Consider the following 19,880-nt stretch of genomic DNA (forward strand, 5'->3'; position numbering starts at 1 on the left):
TTCTAAGGATACCATGGAAGGAACTTCCCAACCCAAGGGTCAGCCATTAGGGACGAGAGTTAGTAAACCAAGATCAGAATCTTCCACTGTCCAGCCTCCACCAGGCGTTTCTCCCAAGTTCAGACTGCAATTTCGGCAGTTGCCAGGCCTCCTGAGTCCTTCACACTTGCAGGTAAATCTTCCAATTTATACCTGTGAAGAAACTTGCTCCAGTTTCCTCTCATTCCTCTTATTTTCAAATGGTTAAAATGGCTGATGAACTTGTGACTCTTATTGGGGGTTCACAGCCTTCTCCTTCAAAAAGAGGTAGGGATGTCTCCTGAGGCTTTGTCTTATTCAGATTCTGATGCTTCTAGCATTTCTGTTGCTGAAGACTAAGTTTCTCAGGCTTTATCTCCTTTTTGAGGATTCCGCTGCAGATGAGTCCATCCCTTCTGCTTGTCCTCCAGAAGATTTCTCTTTTGGTCATACTTTAAGTACTGTCAGGGAGCATTTTTAATGGTAAAGTCAGGATTATCCCCTGTCTAAGAAAAGGATTAGGGAGTTTTTGGATTTTCCTTAGCATAAACCTTTGGCTATTCCACCTGTGTTGGAGGTGGTTGATGTTTTTCTGGAAAATTCCTTGACTCCAAATTTGGTTATCCTGCATCCAGGCAACCTGAAGGGTACTCTAGAGTCCCTGATTCTCATTTGTTTCTTTTCAGGATTCTTTTGGCTGATCCAGAGGTCATTTCCCAAGGCCCTAAAGGAGTTAATGCCACTGTTACTAAAAATCCTGTTCCTTTTGACAGGGAATCTAGGAACCTAGATAGGTGGGGTAAAAAGGTTTATACCTCTGCCACTCTTGTCATTAGGTCTACTAATTGTCGTTTTCATATGCTGAAGTACCAGCAGCACACCTTGGAAGCTATTAAGTCTAGGATAGCAAGTGTGCCTCTGTTGGCGGAGAGTAAGGATATGCAGGATTTGCCAGTCTTGTTAGTAAACATTCAATACATTGTGGTTTTGACTTTCTAGAAGCCTCTTGTAGGGCTACAGCTACTAGCTCTTGTTATTGGAAGGCATGCTTTGCTCAGGGAGCAGCCCCTACCAGAGCCTGTCAAGGCTAAGGTTTTAGATGTACCTTTGCATAAGGACAGTCTTTTTGGCAGCAAAGCAGAGGAAGTGCTCAAGAAGATGGAAGACAAAGCCATGTCTATGCAGACAGTTAAGTTCAGCCTCCTCGCTTTAGCAGCAATTACTTCTAAGAATTGGACGTTCCCTGATACCAGCAGACAGAACCCGTTGTTGGACTAGAGGTTACTAATCTTCTAGGGGACAGGTGGCTACCCCTCAAAGGTTTAAGGGTTGGCAGGCTTCCTCCTTCCAAGGTGGGAAGTTCTAAGCCTGCACCTCAATCTAAAAATTCTCAATGACTCTGTCCAACTTCTGCCTGCTCTTGCTTGCCCGGAGAGTCCTGTTGGGGGAAGGTTGGCCCTTTTTGCAAATGTCTGGGCCACCATCACGGATGACAAATGGGTACTCGGGACTGTATCCCTAGGACACAAGTTTTCTTTCCACACCTTTCCAGTACCCAAAGCATTCCCGGATGCTTCTCCAAACCAAAGAGCAGAAGCAGAAAAGCAAATTTTGTCTGTTACATCTGGGAGCAATAGAATCATTTCCTGCTTAGCAGGTAGGCCAGGGTTTCTATTCCAGACTTTTCCTAGTTCCAAAAAAAGAAGGCAGCTGGTCTTATCCTAGATCTATCCATCCTGAACTCTTTCTTGATGGTTCCAAAGTTCAAAATGCTCACTCTGCATCAGTTGCTGCCAATATTAGAAAAGGATTCCTGGCTGGTAATGTTGGATTTCAAAGAAGCATATCCGCACATCCCTATTGGGGAAAGTTGCAGGCAGTATCTTCATTTCAGGGTGGGCAAGCAACATTATCAATTCTCTGTGCTGCCCTTTGGCTTATCTACTGCTCCCAGAGTCTTCACTAAGTGCCTGGATCCAGTCATTGCTTTTTGCAGGCAGAAGAAAATTCAGATTATCCGTACTTGGACGACTGTCTAATTCAAGCAAATTCTCAGGAACAGCTTTTAAAGGGTCTAGAATTTGTAAAGACACTTCTCTCTTCCTTGGGTTACACTTGCAACGAGGAAAAATCAAAAATGGTGCCATCCAAAGAGATACCATTCCTGGGAGCAAGTCTGAACACAGCTGCCCAGATGATATAGCTCACCCAAGAGAAGCAGATAACACTTTGTTTACTTCAAGGACTTTGCAAGCTTCTCCCAGCTCCCTGCAAGGAAATACCTGCAAGCTCTGGTATTCATGGTTTCTTGCATTCTCATGATTCCATATGCAAGACTGCATATGAGGAAATTGCATTGGTACTTCAAGAACATTTGGTGTCAACATGCACAGGACCTGGATGTGATAATTCCTCTACTTCCATGCCTGCAGACAGAGTTTCTGTGGTGGGCAACAGCCTCACTACAGAACAAAGGCATGCCTTTTCTCCCAGCCCTTGCCACTCAAGCTCTTAACACACTCATCGGACTACGCTTGGAGAGCTCACCTGGATGGCAGATGCATACACGGAAGTTTGAATGCCCAGCAGATGCACCTGCACATAAATTTTAAGGAGTTGATGGCAGTCCAGCAGGCCTTACTAGCTTTCAAGCATCATCTTTTTTGAGGGACCCCGCTTGTCAGGACAGACAGTACCACAGTCATGTGGTACATCAGCAAGCAGAGAGGGACTCATTCTTGCCTCCTGTACAGACAGAGCAGGAGTCTTTGGTCCATAGCAGCATCCCTGGGCCTGCATCTCCTAGCTCAGTTTCTTCCAGGAAGGCTCACTGTTTTGGCAGACCAGTTGATCAGACAGACCCTGGATCCTCACGGATGGCAGCTGAACAGATCAGCTTTTTTACAGCATCATTCAATGTTGGGGCACTCCTCGTGGATCTTTTCTCCTCTCCAGACAACCATCTTCTACCTCTTCTTTTTTTTTTCCACCAGACAGCATCACAGCAGAGCCTGGAAAGTGGATGCTCTGTCTTTCCCTTGAACACTGCTGTCAAGTTTATGCCTTTGCTCTTCTTCCCAGAGTATTATTGAAGACCAGGGAGGAACGACCAAGGACTATACTTATAACTCTGGACTGGCCCGGACTGCATTGGTATCCACTGCTTCGCAGTCTCTCCCAATTTCCTCCTTGGCATTTTCCTCTGAAGCCAGATCTTTTGGTTCAGGAAGGGGGTAACATTCTACATCCTCCTCTTCAGTCTCTCCATTTGGCAGCATGGCTCATTGTATGACTCAATCCTTTTCTTCCCTTTCCCAGCATGTGGTTGACGTGCTGAGGGAGGCCAGGAGGCCTAGCACTAGGAAGTTTTATGCTGGAAAATGGGAAAGATTCTGTCATTGGATGCAGGCTAGAGGGGAATCTTCTTCTCTGCCTACCCTTCCTCTGATCCTGGAATACCTGGCTGATTTGCTTCAGGGTGGTCTTTCTTCCTCCCTCAAGATCCATGCTTCAGCCATTTCTGCTCATTGTTCTTTTTGAACAACCCATTTTTTCATCCCCTGATGAAAATGTTTCTTCGAGGTGCTTGCAACTTAAGACCTCCCAGAAGGGCACCTATTCCAGCCTGGGATTTTAATTTTGTTCTAGAGAAAAAAGAATCCTACTTTCTCTTGATGTGCATAGACAGCTCGGGTTTTACCTGGACAGGGCTAAAGACCTTTGGAAATCAGCACAGTTATTGGTCATTTTTGCCCCTGGAGCCTAGGGCAAGGCTATTTCTAGGCAAACTTTTCTAAATGGATTGCACATTGTATTACTTTTTGTTCCTTTCATGGCATGGTTCCTCCTCACAGGGTTAGGACCCGCTCAACTAGAGCAGTTTTCACTTCTGCAGCCTTTTTAAGAGGTGTCCCTACTAAAGACATTTTGGAGGTTGCCACATGGTCTTCTATTCACACTTTCACAAAGCATTATAGTTTGCCTTTGTTTTCAAGAGGCAGGGCAGGTTTTGCCACTCCTGTTCTGCAGGGTATTAGCTCCAGTCCTTGATTCTGTTGGTTCCTCCTTCCTTTTCTTTGTGTTTTGGTAATCAACGTATTGTTTAGGACTGCAACAGTGAAGCACGATGTTCATAGTACAGTTGTGTACACTTACCATAAATATAGATATTAGAGTGTATTCACTGTTGCAGTCCTGGTTTCCCTCCCTCCTTTCCCCTTTTCCTAAGGTACAGGCTAAATTTGGTATTTGCCAAAATGGCTTTTGGTTTCAGCCTTGTTTTCTGGGGGCTTCTGACTGTTATGGCAAGAAAGATTGAGGAAGTGATGTCTGCTGCCTCCTTTTGTATCATACGCCCTGACGTCCTTTACAACTGAAAACAGCCAATGTCATTTTTACTTACCTTTAGTATTCTGGCCAATCGAGGGCTACTGGGAGCCGGATAACCCATTGGTTAGGACTGCAACATTGAATACACTCTTAACATCTACATTTATGGTGAGTGTACACAACTATACTTTCCGGCCCCCGCTGTGTCCTCTGCTCTCCTTAAAAGGCCCAGGGAACAGGATTTCTCTGAAGAGGGGTTGGATTCTGATGAGGAATCTTTTTTACTTTTCCCAAATTCCTTTTCCTTCTGACTATGGGTCAGAGGAAGAGGAATCTACCAATCCTGATGCTCCCATCGAAGAAATTTCTTTTAGAGACACAATCTCCTGGATTTTGGAATTTTTTAAAAAGGATTGTGACGAGATCTCTGAAACCCATAAGAGGTACTTTTGAGTTACTGCAAATTAAATCTCTAAAACCTTCCACTGTTCTCCTATTTTGGCTGCTTTGTTGGATGCATTTTCCAATGCCTCTAAAGCTCTTGATTCTCTGCTCCCTTTTTTTTTTTTTTTTTTTAGGATACCTAAAGACTGTCACATTTTGTACAAATGTCCTGCTACTAATCTGTCAGTGGTGTTTGTAGTCTTTGACAAGCCCTCTCATTTGCTTCCTTTGCCAAGGTGACTGCCTTCTGATAAAGATAGCAGAAAGATTAGGTAAGAAGTTTACACTTTGGCTTTTTACGCTATTAATTCAGACCTTTATGTCCAGATCTGTGTTGGCTTTCCTTTCTCAGGCTTGTCAGGTTTTCTGATGTCCCAGACTCTGATGGTAAAACTTCTGCTTTTTCCGTCTCTGGGACTTCCTGTCAGGTGGTTCATCATTCCATCAAGTATAGCTATGCTGCAGCCGATGCCTCTTCTAGGGCTGCTGCTTTTGACTTATTGATGAGGAGGTACTTTTGACTTCGACTTCAACCATTGCATGGTGATGTCGAGGCTAAGTTGAGGGGATGCCCCTTTTGATAATAAACACTTGTTTGGGGAAGCTGCTGCTGGTTTAAGTCCCTTCAGGTTCAAAGGAAGGCCTCTAACATATTTGGCTATACTGTTCCTAAATTTCAAGGAAACTACCCCAGTAAGTCTACCTTTGTTTACAGGTAATCTCGCCCTCCTAAGGGGCAAACAAAGTGGTTAATGTGCTCCTCCTGCTAAGGCTACTCAGAGTTCAGGGACTCTGAAGTCTTACTTTGCAGATAAATTAGGTGCGGTCTGTCCTCTTCTTCCCAGCCACATTCCTATTTCTCTTCACCCGTATCTCTCTCTCTTCCTATTTGGCTTCAGATTACTCTGGATTCTTTCTGTCCATTGTTCGCCAGGGTTATCTTATGGTGTGGAACTCCTATCCTCCCTTTATGGGCATTCCTCCGCCACCTAGGGAATTACTTTCTTTTCCCCAGAGGTACTTAAAGACCTTTTGATTCTGGGTACTATTCATTAGGTGCCTGTGTCCCAAAGGGGAAGGGGTTTTACTCCAGAATATTTCTAGTTTCCAGAAAAGAGGGTACTTGGTGTCCATTTCTAAACCTCTTTTGCCAAAACACTTTTCTGAAAGTGCCCAGTTTTTGAATGTTTTCTTCTGATTCTGTTTCCTCTCTTGCTACTTGAGGCGTATATGGTGTCTCAGGATTTCAAGGATGTTTATCTCCATATTCTGATCCATCCCCTTTTCAGGAAGCTTCTGCGTTTCTCTGTTGCTTCCTGCCATGTTCTCTTGCCTGCTTTTCACTTTGTACTTTTTACTGCCCCAAGAGTATTCACCAAATGCCTCGCTCCTGTGATTGCATTTTGCAGGATTCGGGGGATTCAGGTATTTCTTTACTTGGATGACCTGCTGATTCAGGCCTCCTATCCAGAGATCCTGTTGCAAAATCTTCATTTTGCCATTTCTTTCCTCAGAGCCTGGGGGTCACAGTATACTTTAAAAAGTCTTCCCTGATTCCTTCGCAGGATTATGTTTTTCTAGGCTGCATGATTCAGATGGTGCTTACGCTGGCAGCCCTGCCTCCTTCCAGTGCCTTAACTCTCATTTCATTATTTCAATCTCTCCTTCCTCAGGCCTTCATTACAGCTAGGGACTTTGAGAGCTCTTGGTTTCATGGCATCTACCATCCCTGTGCTCTGTCTGGCCAAGCTCCACATGAGAAAGTTTAACTGGTTCCTGAAGTCGTTTTGGCTTCAACATGCGCATCCCTTAGACTTTGTTCCTTTTCTTCCTTGTCTCACGAAGGAACTTCTTCACTACTTCACCACTTTCATTCCACTTTCCAGCTCAAGAAAACCAAGTTCCTTTTCTGGCTCACCTTCTATAACGCTTCTCTTTTCCTTGACGTTCTCAGCTCTCTGCTGGCCTTTCTCCATTGCATCACATCTCCCAGCCACCTCCGCCCTAGAAAGTGAATTTGTGCAGTATCGCACAGTGACCCACACTCTGCAAAATAGCAGTGGAAGTTGGCTATCCAAATTTCCACTTGTTCAGTATGAATACCACCTCATTTTTCCCCTCAGAGCAGACCACTGGCCTAGTGGGTCTAACCCGCTCAACAGAAGATGAATAACCTTTAACATAAAGTCCTAAATGGACTTCCAGAGTTAAACAAGAAGGAATCTGCAAAGCTGTAGAAACTTTCAGGAGGTCTTGGTCCAGAAGGAAAAAATTTCTTAAGAGATGGAGGTAGAGGGGGTAAGGTTTAATGCCCTTAAAAAGGCAGATCAGATAAGTTAATTGCATACTTTGACTATCAAATACACTTGTGCTACTTTAACTGCATTTGTTATCTCAGAAGTAATTCCAAGTGTAATTGTCTCCGCTTTTTGAATTTGCTGTCCAGATACTGATGTTGCTACACATTGGCATATCCTCAGTCTGATTCCTTGTACATTAGACCCAGTTGTCTTGTGCCTTCTATTGGTTTGACAGCTGGTTTTCTTGTGCCTTCTATTGGTTTGACAGCTGCTTTAAGATAGAGATGTTGAGTGCATCTAGACTCATTGCAGTTTTATGAAAAGTTAACATCAATTGATAAGGATTTCACCTTTCTGTTGTGCAGCAAACGCAGATGGGATGCAGGCTTCCAGTTTCCCAATTTTGTACCAAAATATTTCCTTAATTTGTGAGAACGTACTGTCTTCTGCAAACTGTGGCCAGTAAAACTGATCTTATTTCCCAAGAGTTGTGTAAGATGGGTACTATGGTTTGAAGGATTACCCTGACCCCCTACTTCAGTAACTGACTTTTGCATCAACATTCACCTGTTTCAACAAAGGGTATCCAGTTGTGCTGTAGCCTAAAGATACTGTCTGTAATGTCTATCTTGTCCATTGAAGTGCGAGTGGGACTAACCTGGGCATCAAATGAGAAGTATATATTTTTCCTGTTAACTTGCTTAGTGGATGTCACAACTGCTGTTGCAAGCTGTCATTCTCAGTGCTTGGCTTAGGTTGTCTGGGGTAGCAATCAGCCATAGAGTGGCTGAACCTGTTACTGTGTGTGATAGATACAAACATGACATTCTAGCGATTAACATGCTCTTTCCCTTTTAGCAGGTTTTAGAGTTTTCTTAAAGCTTAGAAAAATCATTTCATTAGTGCATTTGTTTTTAAGTATTTAAACCTAAACTGAGTGATTTCATTCTAAGTTTGTAATTTAAGATTGTGCACTTTTGGGTGCCGTGGTAACTTTGCACCTCTTAGTGGTTCAGAGCATCTCTGACCACCCACTAAGAAAGCTTGAGATAGAGTGGCTGTCTCCAGCTCGCTACTTCAGCTGTTAGTCATGCTTGCAAAAAAGAATGTATAGTCATCTAAGTTGCACAAACCAGCATTGTTGCTTCAAAGCAAGAGGTTCTTTGGTTCAGTTTTTGGCTGTGGCACTTTTTTCCCCCTGTTTAGTTCTTTGCTTGCTGATCATCAAGCCCCGCACACACCTTTATTGTTGTCACCACCGTTCATTTCCTGGTGGTAGGAAATCCCCACATCTGTTAAGGGAGCAGCCATCTGGAGGGTCTGTCCTTCAAGCAGTCACTGAGGAGTTTGTTGCTGTTTCTAGCATCTTTATAGTAAGTACGATTTTATGCAGATTCCTCCCTTTGCTTGTGTTTGTTTCATTGCATTTGAGGGCTGACACCAGTAATGGCTTGAGATGTAGTCATGCCCAACCCCCCCCCAGGGGTGGCTATACCTTTTCTGTCCTGCCAGCACTTTGTCCATTTAATTTGCTGTGACTCAGCTGGGGTGCAGATTTTGCAGAGTTAGTATTCCCTTCCTATTTTTGCGTAGGTTTTCTCGGAGTGTTCCTGGTTTCATTGCACATATAAGGCAATGCAGTAGGTGGATTGGGGACTCCAGATTTTCTTTAGGTATGTGTGATGTGGAGGAAATGCCTGCCAGTCTACTTCCATTTCTTACCTGCTTAGTCTTCGTTAGTTGCTCCTGCACTTTTTTTAATAAATATTTTAATTTTTGTTGGTAGTGCAGTGGAATTTGCAAAAAAGTCTTAACTCTAATGCAGTGTGAATATTCTTACTGCCGTTTTCCTGAGCATGCTTATCTATGGAAGCATTTACTACAGATTTCATGAGTTCAGGATTCAATATTTTGCATCAAGAAGCCATTGTTTTTTTGCAGTTCTTGAGCACATTGAGAGGGTTTGACAAAGTGAAGTATGTCCTCAGTGCTGCAAATTAGTAAACAAGGAGTTAGTTGGCTTTCCATACAAAATAGTAGGTGCAACAAACTGCTTATACTGATTGTGTTTCATTGCAGGTCACATGTGCTGCTTGTCACTATGGTCAGAGTTTATCGGAAAGTGTTTAATACCTTTTGTTTTTCTATAATTTTTTTTCCCCCTGGTAAAAGTATTTTGAGGGTTTTCATCTTATTGGGATATCCATGTCTGGTTTTGGTTATAGTTGTGCCACTGACTGAGACTGCTTTTAAGTAAGTATGTGTATGGTGTTTGGGGCATCTCATTCAGTGGATTAGCTGTGATGCTGGGATAGAAGGAAGTTTCTTTGCTCACCAGTGGGAGTGGGGAGCCTCGAGCAGCCTATCTGTCCCTGGAGTAGTGACCTCAGCACAAGAATCTTGTAGTTTATTGGCCGTTTTGGGCCAATTTCTAGCTCTGTAAAGTTCCCTGCATAAAAACCCGCTTTGGCGTGGTTTTTCACCTATCCCTACTCAGCAACAGCTCCTCGTAGTCCTGCAGAGTGGTGCGAGCAGCAGAGAAACGAAGAGTGACTTTCAAGATCTAAATATGTTTTACTGTTATTAGCTGTGCGACCGCTTTTCCTTGCCGAAAAGCAAGTTTAAACTGTTGATTTACCTGTTTTAAGCCTGTTTTCTGTGTTTTTCTCATACCTGCACTTTAAAAGTTTGTTTGTTTGAATTTTAACTGTTGAGGTGCGCTCGCCTGTGTATTGAATTTACTGTACTTTTCCTGCTATTTTCCTGAAAAAAAGAAGAAGAAAAAAAATCCTAGTTTCCCGCCTTTCCTAACCTAGAATAGTCCCTTATGCAGGCATTGCTGTATTCTGGACTTTTGAATAGTTACTGTGTTGCCCATTTCCTTACTTGGATAGAAGGAAGTTTATTTGCTCACCAGTGGGAGTGGGGAGCCTTGAGCAGCCTATCTGTCCCTGGAGGAGTGACCTCAGCACAAGAATCTTGTAGTTTATTGGCCGTTTTGGGCCAATTTCTAGCTGTTTAAAGTTCCCTGCAAAAAAAACTGCTTTAGCGTGGCTTTGCGCGATTGTGCGCATAGCAAAGTCTGCTCTTCACTTTTTCCCTTAGAACTGTTCTATCTCTCAAATTAAACACCCTATTCTCAAGTTTTAAGGCCCTGCACTTGCCCATATAAGCAATCTTACAATTCAGCACTAGTAAACTAAAAGCACTATATCCCCATTTACTCCCTTCACGTACCTTGTCCCCTATTGATCCTTTTTGATTGTGACAAAGGAGTTCCCTATACTATTATAGCATGTCCAAAGGTCAGTTAATGGTTTCCTCTCCAGTCCAGCTGGTGAATCTGGGAATCTTGAGGCAGTGTTACATCTGTCTCATGCACACAGACAACCCTCTCCTCCTCCCAACAAGTTCAAATATATGTGAGAGATGCAACCATATAGCCAAACTGGAGGCTGAGCTCTCTCAACTCAGAACTGGTGCAACCAGTCAGGAGGAGAAGGTAACCTCACATCACAAATCCAGTCCCATAGTCCTATCACAACAGCAAACCAAACGCATAAACACACAAAAACATACTCGGAGGCTCTAAATAAAAATCTGCCTAAGCAGCAGAGACCTCCAAAGCAGACATCCAAGCAAACACTACCCCAAAACAAAACACGCGCAACACACAGCTCACAAAGCCAGTGTGCCAAACAGTCACCGCCCTTAAGGCTAAATAACACACCTGATACACTTGTAATAGGTGATTCTATAGTCAGACACACCGACGTCCCGCTCACCAGGCTGAACAAAGAGAAGGACACAGTGAGCTGCCTGTCGGGTGCTAGGATCCGCCACATAACACAAGCACTCGGGTCACTCCAAAGCAAGTACAAATATGACTCACTCATTGTACATGCTGGTGTCAATGACCTGAGACGTACCTCCCTCGACTACATGAAGAGAGACCTAGAGGAGCTCTCTCTCATGTATCCCAGGCCAGTATGACCCTGACCTTGAGCAGCATCGTACCCTCACCTAGAATGATGCCACAGTATTAAGACAGAATGATCGATTTTAACAATTGGCTAAAATTTTGGTGTCATTCAAAGGGGATCCAGTGTCTATCAGCCTGGGATGACATGCTCGACAAGCCACGTTGCTTCACTAGGGACGGCTTGCACCTGTCACCCCTGGGCTTTCGGATATTGGCAAAGGCTCTTGCCACCCCCATAGTGCCTTTTTTAGGCAAGGCTCAGAAGACAAACCCACCTCCATAGACAACACAGTCAATAAGTAACTAAGGGTAATGCTGCTAAACGCCAGAAGTCTGAACCTCAAGATGCATGCACTTGAAGCCCTCCTCATTATGGAGAACATCGATATCTGTGCAGTGACAGAAACCTGGTTCAAGGCTACAGAGAGCACACCAGCACTACCAGGTTATACCTCATATCATGCTTTTTGGCCCGAAAACTCAGACCGATCCACAAAAGGAGGGGGGAGTATCTAGTGGCACTGCATGAAGCATCGGAGACCATGTGCAACTAACAGTGGGCAAAACTGCTTTTCAGTTTGTAGCCTGTTACAGACCACCCTCTCAAAATCAGGAATCCCACTCTGCTTTCCTGAGAACACTGGAGAATATGAAGATCTCTCCATACACCATTTTATTGGGTGACTTCAACTACCCAAACATAGACTGGGAGCATTATTCAAGCCCAAACACCCTAGCTTAAAGGTTCCTGGAATTTATAAACTCAGATGCTTTGGAACAACTAGTCACCACTCCCACAAGAGGGGAAAATATACTTGACCTAATAATCACCAACCTGGGGACTCTGTGCTCCATACCAGAGGTATACCCCTCATTGGTAAGATCAGGCCATGAATTAATCTCACTGGACATCCACATCCTGACCCCACCCTCAGCCCAGAGAACCACAGTGGAAAAACTTCTCTAAAGCGAACTTCACACTTCTCATAACTGAGGTGGAATCCTTCAAGGCCCCCGGGCAAGTGGAAACTACAGCCCCAACTGCAGAATCCTATATAAACGCATTCTATGGACACCTCCAGGAATGCATGGATCATGCTATCCCAAACAAAACCAAGACCCAATCTTCCAAAGGCAGGCGTCCAGTCTGGTGGACCCCAGCCATAAATAAGCTGTACAACAGAAGGAGGAAGCTACTACATCATAGAGCAAAATCCCTAAAAGGGAAGGCATCTCTGATCAGTACTAGCAAAAAACTACGATCCCTCATAAAATTCTCCAAGGCCAGCTTCGAGAGAAAAATTGCACAGGAAACTAAAGATAATCACAAGGCTTTCTTCAGTTATGTTAGGAACCTGGGATGCAACTCCCAGATATGCTCAGAATTGATCCAAAATTACAAAAAATACACTGAACCTATGGACATTGCCAACATCCTGGCAGACAGATTCAGTGCAAACTCCCCCCCCCCCCCAAAAGAGCAAATATCTATCCCAGCAGAGTGCTGCCTCCCTAACATCTCAGATGCACGCGTGAAAGCCGCCCTCTACAAAGCAAAAAACACAGCATCAGTGGGACCAGACGGTGTCCCAGGTTGCGTCATACATGAACTACAAGAAGAACTAAACCCTCACGTAAAGCTGCTGTACAATCTCAGCCTTACTACAGGATATGTACCCAAAGAATGGCGTACAGCAGCAGTGGTCCCACTCCACAAAGGTGGTGCCTCTACGGACCCCGGAAACTATTGCCCCGTAAGCCTGACCAGCCTAGTCTGCAAAGCTATGGAAAGGATCATCATGGAACTCCTAAACAAAGACATTGGGGACCTACAGACACTAGATCCTACCCAGTTCGGCTTTAAGGGCAGATCCTGCCTCTTGAACCTAGTCTACTTCTTTGAAACGTTCACCAAGGCCATAGATGAAGGGAAGGTAGTCCACAAAGCCTACCTGGACCTCGCAAAAGCATTCGACACAATACCTCACTCGGGCATCATAGATAAGCTATCCGGCTTAAATATAAACCCCAATGTCACTATATGGGTTGCAAACTGGCTCAGACAGAACCCACAGTGTCAGAATTGCTGGAGCCATGTCAGACTCAAAACCAGTTACAAGTGGCGTCCCACAAGGCTCAGTCCTGGGACCTCTCTTATTCGGTATATATTTTTCTGAGGTACAGGCTAACATGGAAGGACTGTGGCTGATCAGGTTCGCAGATGACTGCAAACTGGGCGCCATAATTGACTCTCCAGCTGACACGAGCATCCTTCAGAAGGGTCTCACTGAGACTGATAACTGGTGCTAGAGCCATGGCCTAAAGCTAAATGCCGGAAAGTGTATAGTCATACCCTGTGGCAAAAACAAAGTGCCCACAAATTACACATAGGTGGTAATCCATTAAGTACGGAGGAAGTAATTGGGGACCTGGGGACCCAAGTCGATAGCAATCTCTCCTTTGACAACACATTGCCAAAGTGGTTAGAAAGACCTTCTATATAGCCCACCCTATTATGAAAGGATTCACATCTAGATCAAGAGAGGTCATCAGGCCCATAATAGAATACAATGCCCCATTTGGGATGTACCTTACCAGACACCTGCAGCAACTAGAAAGACCCCAAAAGTACCTCACAAAGAGGATCAAGGGACTCAAACAGATGCCATATGCTGCTCAGTTAATGAAACTTCAGCTCTACTTAGTTGCATACCGCCTTCTTAGAAGCGATCTATGCCTGACGTATAAAGCTATGTCCAACCCGGAATTAATGGACATGCTCCACCTCAGAAAATCCAAATCCCTTAGAGCTACATGCTCAAGGGACTTGAACCTCAGAACAGAAATAAATAGGACATGCTGGAGGGACAGATTCATAACCCAGAGGCTCCCTTCGCTCTGGAATAGAATCCCAGTACATGTTAGGCAGAGCCCCTCACTCTCTCTCTTCAAGAGGAATCTTGAGTGGATGGGAGATCGTAGGTTTACCCCGGGGATTACTTCTGTCTCACTACTAGACAGAGGCACAGTAAACTAACCTTAAAAAGGACACAGTAAACTCAATTCAAAGGGTGGCGAAAGCCAAACACACTCTGGCTAGGCTTATAAATGCCCTAGGGCAGATAGTCTAGTATGAACCTATGAACATACTGATGACCAGTACACAGTCGACATCAAACCACTTTATTGCTGCAGAATAGATTGGCATACTGTTTGGGCTGCCCCCAGCATTCCTAGACTTGAAAATGTACTATTTTAAAGGTGCATTGTTTTCGAGAGAAGGGAAATGCAGAGTTTTCATTTTTTCTTAAGGTGGTATGACCTTGGAAGTTAGTGTGTTCAGAAATGTCTATTTTTGAGAAGTAGATCCTCTGAATTGGAGGAATATAGCTGCTCCCATGTTCCTGGAAAAATGGGCTAGGTAGTTGTCAGTGTAGGCATTGGACATTGTCTGGGAATGCAGAAAATGGGCTAGTAACAAAGTTCTGAGAAATGAGGATAGATAACTAAAAATATTTTAGTAGATGTCTACAATGGTTATATAAACTTATGCTCAGTGATGCATTCAATTCTTAAAGCAAATATGCCGTACGTCATGATTGGAAAAAGTAATGTCCAAGATGTAGTAGATTTCTGGTTTGTATTCAACTTGTTTCTTCCTAAAAGAAAGCAGAGTTCCTATGTATTCAGTAAGAATGTACTGTACACTGCAGCAGATTTCCCTGCCATTGAGCCGAGTATACATCTGTGTTTTTAAGGTCAATTTTCTGAAGTATTTTTGTATATACCTAAAACTAAAACAAAGTGACATCTATAAGCATGTAAATTGATTTGGTTAGTGTGGGATGTACAGGGTTGGAGTTAATTAGTAATGCAGAAATGGGGTGTGACTTGTGTTGTATACAAGTGGTGAGTGTTTGTGTATAAAAAGTGGTAATTTCAGCACAGTAAAATGTAAAGGCTTTGTTATAACAGTTGAGTATTAATATTTGTATTTGCTTTAATATTGTAAAAACTGTGACTAGCAGGCAGACTGTGCTATCTTAATACATGGTGCAGCAACTGTGGTCTTTGTAGGTGAATGTTTTGAAATGTGAAATTATAAGCATAATGTGCACACTGTTTTTTGTGATACTCAACAATGTGATGCTCACTTTTTTGTTATACATCCTTCAAATGACTAGTGCTTCCATTCATATCTTAGATCTGTCTTGCCAGTTAGATAACCCTTCAACCATGGTACTAAATCATTTGTGGCAAATTAAAAGCATTTTTTGAGTATGCAATATAAAATTATAACCACCAGATAGGCCTTTGATACCAAAACCAGTACAGTAGTCTGTTTATGCAATTTAGAACTTTTGTATTTTACATTTGTAACTTGCATTGTTTGAAATGACACACTGTGTGTGCAGGTTTTCAGTGGCGATGTTTTAAAGAAGCCCTTAAGGAGCAAGAGGTTTCCTGACTTGGAAGGCTTCAGGAAGCTTCCTGCTATTGAGAACTAAATAAGCCACTGTTTGGGATCTTTTTATTGATGCACTGGTGTTTTTTGTAGCTCTAGTCTGAACTGTCGGCTGATGTTTTAAGTAGGGTCCAATATTGATGAACTAGAGCAGTGATGGTGAACCTGTGACGCGTGTCAAAGGCGACATGCCACAAAGTTGTGAGACACCAGCATTTACCAACACGAGTTGTCAAAGAAACTGAAAAAAAATACAATATGTGGCCCTGCACTTATCTATTAAAACTCTGCAACAAAAAGTCTAATTGATAATCAAATGCAATATGTTCCATATTTTTTCAGTTAAATTCAAAATTACTATTAAAAAGTAGGGTAATTTTTTGGTGCACTGTTTTAAGCCCAATTGTTTTCTCTGTTGTAAGTCACTGATTTTTCTTTTAATTTAAAATACATAGCAACACACTCAACTGTACTGTATTTTTTAATAAATGAATAATGAATATGTAAAGAATTTTGTCTCTTGTTGGGGGAAGGGGGTTGACACACCAACAGAGCAGAGATGGACATTTTCTGAATTTTTAATATGCCTATTCCAAAAGGTTTGCCATCACTGAACTAGAGCTTTCTTACTAACTGTTTAGTGTTGATGCCTTTAAGCTTTTGCCACATTCAAACAAGCTTGTGCGCTTTAGAGACTAGCAGAGGTACTACTTCAAGGAATCTGTACTGTTACATGTGGAGTAATAAAAGCCACACCAACTTTGAATTGCAAGAGCAGTTTAACAATATTGCACTTTGTGGTTCACATTGAGCTGGTGCCTTGTACTAGACAATGTGGAGCAGGTCTGTACAGAGACTGAATTGTATGCTTTATGGATCCATTTCAACAGCCTTTGCATTCCCCATAGTGTGCATTTAGTGCTACGTGCAATAGGGTATTTGCCAGAATCTTTCCATGAAGAGTTCCATGTGATGCTGTTGATACTTTGAGTGCTGTTAGCTGGTGTTCTTAAATCCAGTGTGATTTTTTTTTTTTTTTTTTTTTTTTTTTTTGTGGCATTTTATTCTTGCCTCAGTTTTTCGCAAGGTAATTGGCACACAAGCATTGGCCTCGGCTCCTAAATTTAAACCTTTTTAGCAAGTAATTTGTGAAATAGTGTTACACCAGCACTAGATCTTAGTGTTCTACAAGTCTCTGGTGTCAGAATTGTTTCAATGTTAATTTTGTGATGCATTTTATATTTTCTAAGTGTCTCTCTCCAAGTTTGTGTTTTCTTTAGTGGTTTAATGTGTCCCTTTTACTCTTGACAGGTATCGGTCCAGAAGTTCCGAATACAGTTCCAGATCCTTTTCGAGGTCAAGTTCTAGATCTCGTTCCAGCTTGTCTAGAGAATCCTATTCCAGATCCCGATCTAGGTCCTGGAGTTTATCTCGCTCACGTTCGCCATCTCCATACAGAAGTAGAGGCAGGAGGCGAGATTATAGAAGGTAAGAGAAACTGGGGAAGCGCACCATATTTGCAGTGTCACCTCTGTAGTGATATGTAATGAACGCAAGCTTCCAAAGTTAGAACGGCATTTATGCAACACATTTTTTTTTTTGAGTTTGGCTAATAAAGGATATTGCTGAATAAACTGAATTGTAAGTCATGATTTTTCATTATTACAATAATCACAAAATATGAAATTTCATAACTCACAGCGTTTGGCTTGTTTTTTATTAGAAGTTAATGGTTGGGCCTCTCCTATCAGGGATGCTTGGGGTACAGTTTCATTTTATAAGCTGTAATGTTCATAAATATTTTCTAATGTCCACAGTGTTTCAGAATCCTAAGTAATGCACATTTTTTGTACATGTGAGGGGCTTTCTTGGATTCTTAGCTTGTCTACATATTGATTGTGTTTCTTTGTATTTAGATGAGCTTTAAAACATTTTTAAATACATGAAAATGTTGATTACTTGGAAGATCTTTTAGAATGCTGGGCTTTTTACTGAGTACAGGCTAAGCTGCTGTCTGTATCTTTGTAGTACGTCTCCATACTGCTCAAAGGGCAAGTTGATGCTTGTTGACATGAAGTGCTGTGGAGTGGCTAGATGATGGTCACATAGATGTTTATCGTGTTTCACTGTTGCAGTCATTATACTTGGGTTATCCTGCTGGCAGGCTACCCGCAGTCGGCCTGAATTCCAAAGTCCTGGTCTGGCATCTGTTGCTGTCGCCTCTTCCCTGACATCAGAGCGCCAGGGGTATAAGAGATGCAGCCGGCGCCATTTTCTTCAGTCTTTCTTGCCGTGCGGTGCCCGAAGCAAAAGCAGTTCGCAAGTGCCGGTCGGCTGACTCCTGAGATTTTCGAAATTTGAATTTGACATCCGAAGTCTTCTATAAAGCTAAGTGCCCCATTGGGGAAACTTTTTTTTCTTGCTCCAGACCGATGTCAGAAAGTTAACAATTGTATTTCTTGTGGGAAGCAAATACCTCATAAGGATTTTCATTCTTACTGTGTTCCTTACCTAGGCCCTGACCACAACATTGCTAGTTGTCGGTTTTGTGCTAGATTTAACCAACGCAGTATTAAGCATCTGTACGATTTTGCTTTTCATTACTTTGGCCGCAGGTTTAACTACATAATGCCGTCGGAACAGCCGACGACCGGAGTTCATAAAAAGCACAAGGAAAAAGAAAAGGACAGGCATCCGAGGTCCAAAACTGACGACAAAGCCTCTTCTAGGCCAGTCGCCGGTTCTCAGTGAGGTGCTTTCTCTGCCCCTGACACCTGCTACCTCAGACTCCCACTTGGAGACAACCAGGCCTCTGGATGCTCAAGGTATTGGGCCTTCGGAAGCTAATCTCTCAGATGGGTCCGGAGCCGCTGAGCAGGCATCTGCTTCTGAGGGTGTTTTCAGACCTACACAGCTTTATATCAAGCCAACTTCAGCTTCCAAGACAAAGTCTAAAACAGTTTTAAAGACAAGGAAACAAGTACAGCATTCTCCAGGACAGACTTCCATGCCTAAGAAACAGATGCTCAAAATGGTCTAAGACCTAATTACTTTGTTCAGGGGTTCCCATCCCCCTCCTGATGAGATGCCTAAGCAAGACACTGAATATGACTCCTCTGATCAGGTTTCCATTTCCTCTGACTCCTCTTCAGAACAGGGATACTCTATTCCTCCCTATGAGGATTCTGATGCTGAAGAATCTGTCCCTTCAGCTTCTCCTCCTGAGGATTATTCATTTGGGGAAACCCTGCATACCATGAGGGAGCATTTCCACAGGGAGAGCCAAGATTACTCAGATTCTAAGAAAAGGCTCAGAGACTTTCTTTTACTACCTCAGCACAGACCTCTTGCTTATTCCACCTGTTCTAGACATCATATATGTATTTTCAGAGTCAGGCTTGTCTCCCCGACTCTTTACCTCCTGCACCCGTTAAGCCAGACAGATAATACAGGGTACCAGATTCACATAAATTTCTATATAAAAACCCTGCTGCTGACCCAGAAACTATTTCTCAGGGTCCCAAAGGGGTCAAGGCTGCTACTGCAAAAACCCTGTCCCCTCAGATAGAGATTCTAGGGCACTGGACAGATGGGGGGGGGGGGTTTACACTTCTGCTACCTTGGCTGTAAGGGCTTTAAATTGTCAGTTTCATATGCTTAAATATCAGCAATACTTAATGTCTCTGCTAAAACAGAAAATGTTGACATTCTGAATGTTCTGAGAACAAGGAAATGCAGGATTTATTGCATACAGCTGAATGAGTGGGAAAACATACTTTGCAATGTGGTTTTGATTCACTGGAGGTCTCTTGCAGGGCCGCTGTAACAGGTTCCGTCATTAGAAGGCATGCTTGGTTAAAGGAATAGACTCTGCCTGATCATGTTAAAGCAAAATTATTGGATGCTCCATTACAGCATGATACTTTATTTGGTGTTAAGGCAGAAGAGGTGTTGAAGAAAATGGAGGATAAAGCTAAATCTATGCAGACAGTAAAGGATTTCTTACAGGTACAGCCACCCAGATTTAGCAGGAACTGGCTGCCTAAGAATTGGTCTTTTCCCGTGTCAGGCCACAAAGAGGCAGATACAGACACCCTAGAGGCAGACAACAGCCCCAGGGCTCATACAGGCCCAAACAATGGGGTGCTTCTACCTCCAAAAGTGGAGAAGACAAATCACAGCCTTATAGGAAACAGTCCCAATGACTTCCCTCTGCCTATGCCAAGCATTTATCTTTTGGCAGCACCCTCAGGGGGAAAGCTAGCACTTTTTTCACAAAATTGGCACATGATCACCCAGGACAAATGGGTCTTAAATATAGTCTCTCAGGGCTACAGGTTCC

General features: G+C 43.1%; 1 protein-coding gene across 4 annotated transcripts in view; it reads left to right on the top strand.

The window, feature by feature from the left end:
* The window catches only part of PPRC1 (PPARG related coactivator 1), a 310,188-nt gene that overhangs the window by 171,497 nt on the left and 118,811 nt on the right, over window positions 1-19,880 (top strand). For all 4 annotated transcript variants that reach the window (XM_044056258.1, XM_044056255.1, XM_044056256.1 and 1 more), the window contains one exon: window positions 16,850-17,026. In XM_044056258.1, coding sequence (XP_043912193.1) covers window positions 16,850-17,026 — 177 coding nt within the window. The remainder of the gene's footprint in view (window positions 1-16,849; window positions 17,027-19,880) is intronic.

This window comes from Protopterus annectens, chromosome 14.part0 (genome assembly GCF_019279795.1).
Source record: "Protopterus annectens isolate FY-2018-M chromosome 14.part0, PAN1.0, whole genome shotgun sequence".
In the NCBI taxonomy this organism is placed as follows: domain Eukaryota; kingdom Metazoa; phylum Chordata; order Ceratodontiformes; family Protopteridae; genus Protopterus; species Protopterus annectens.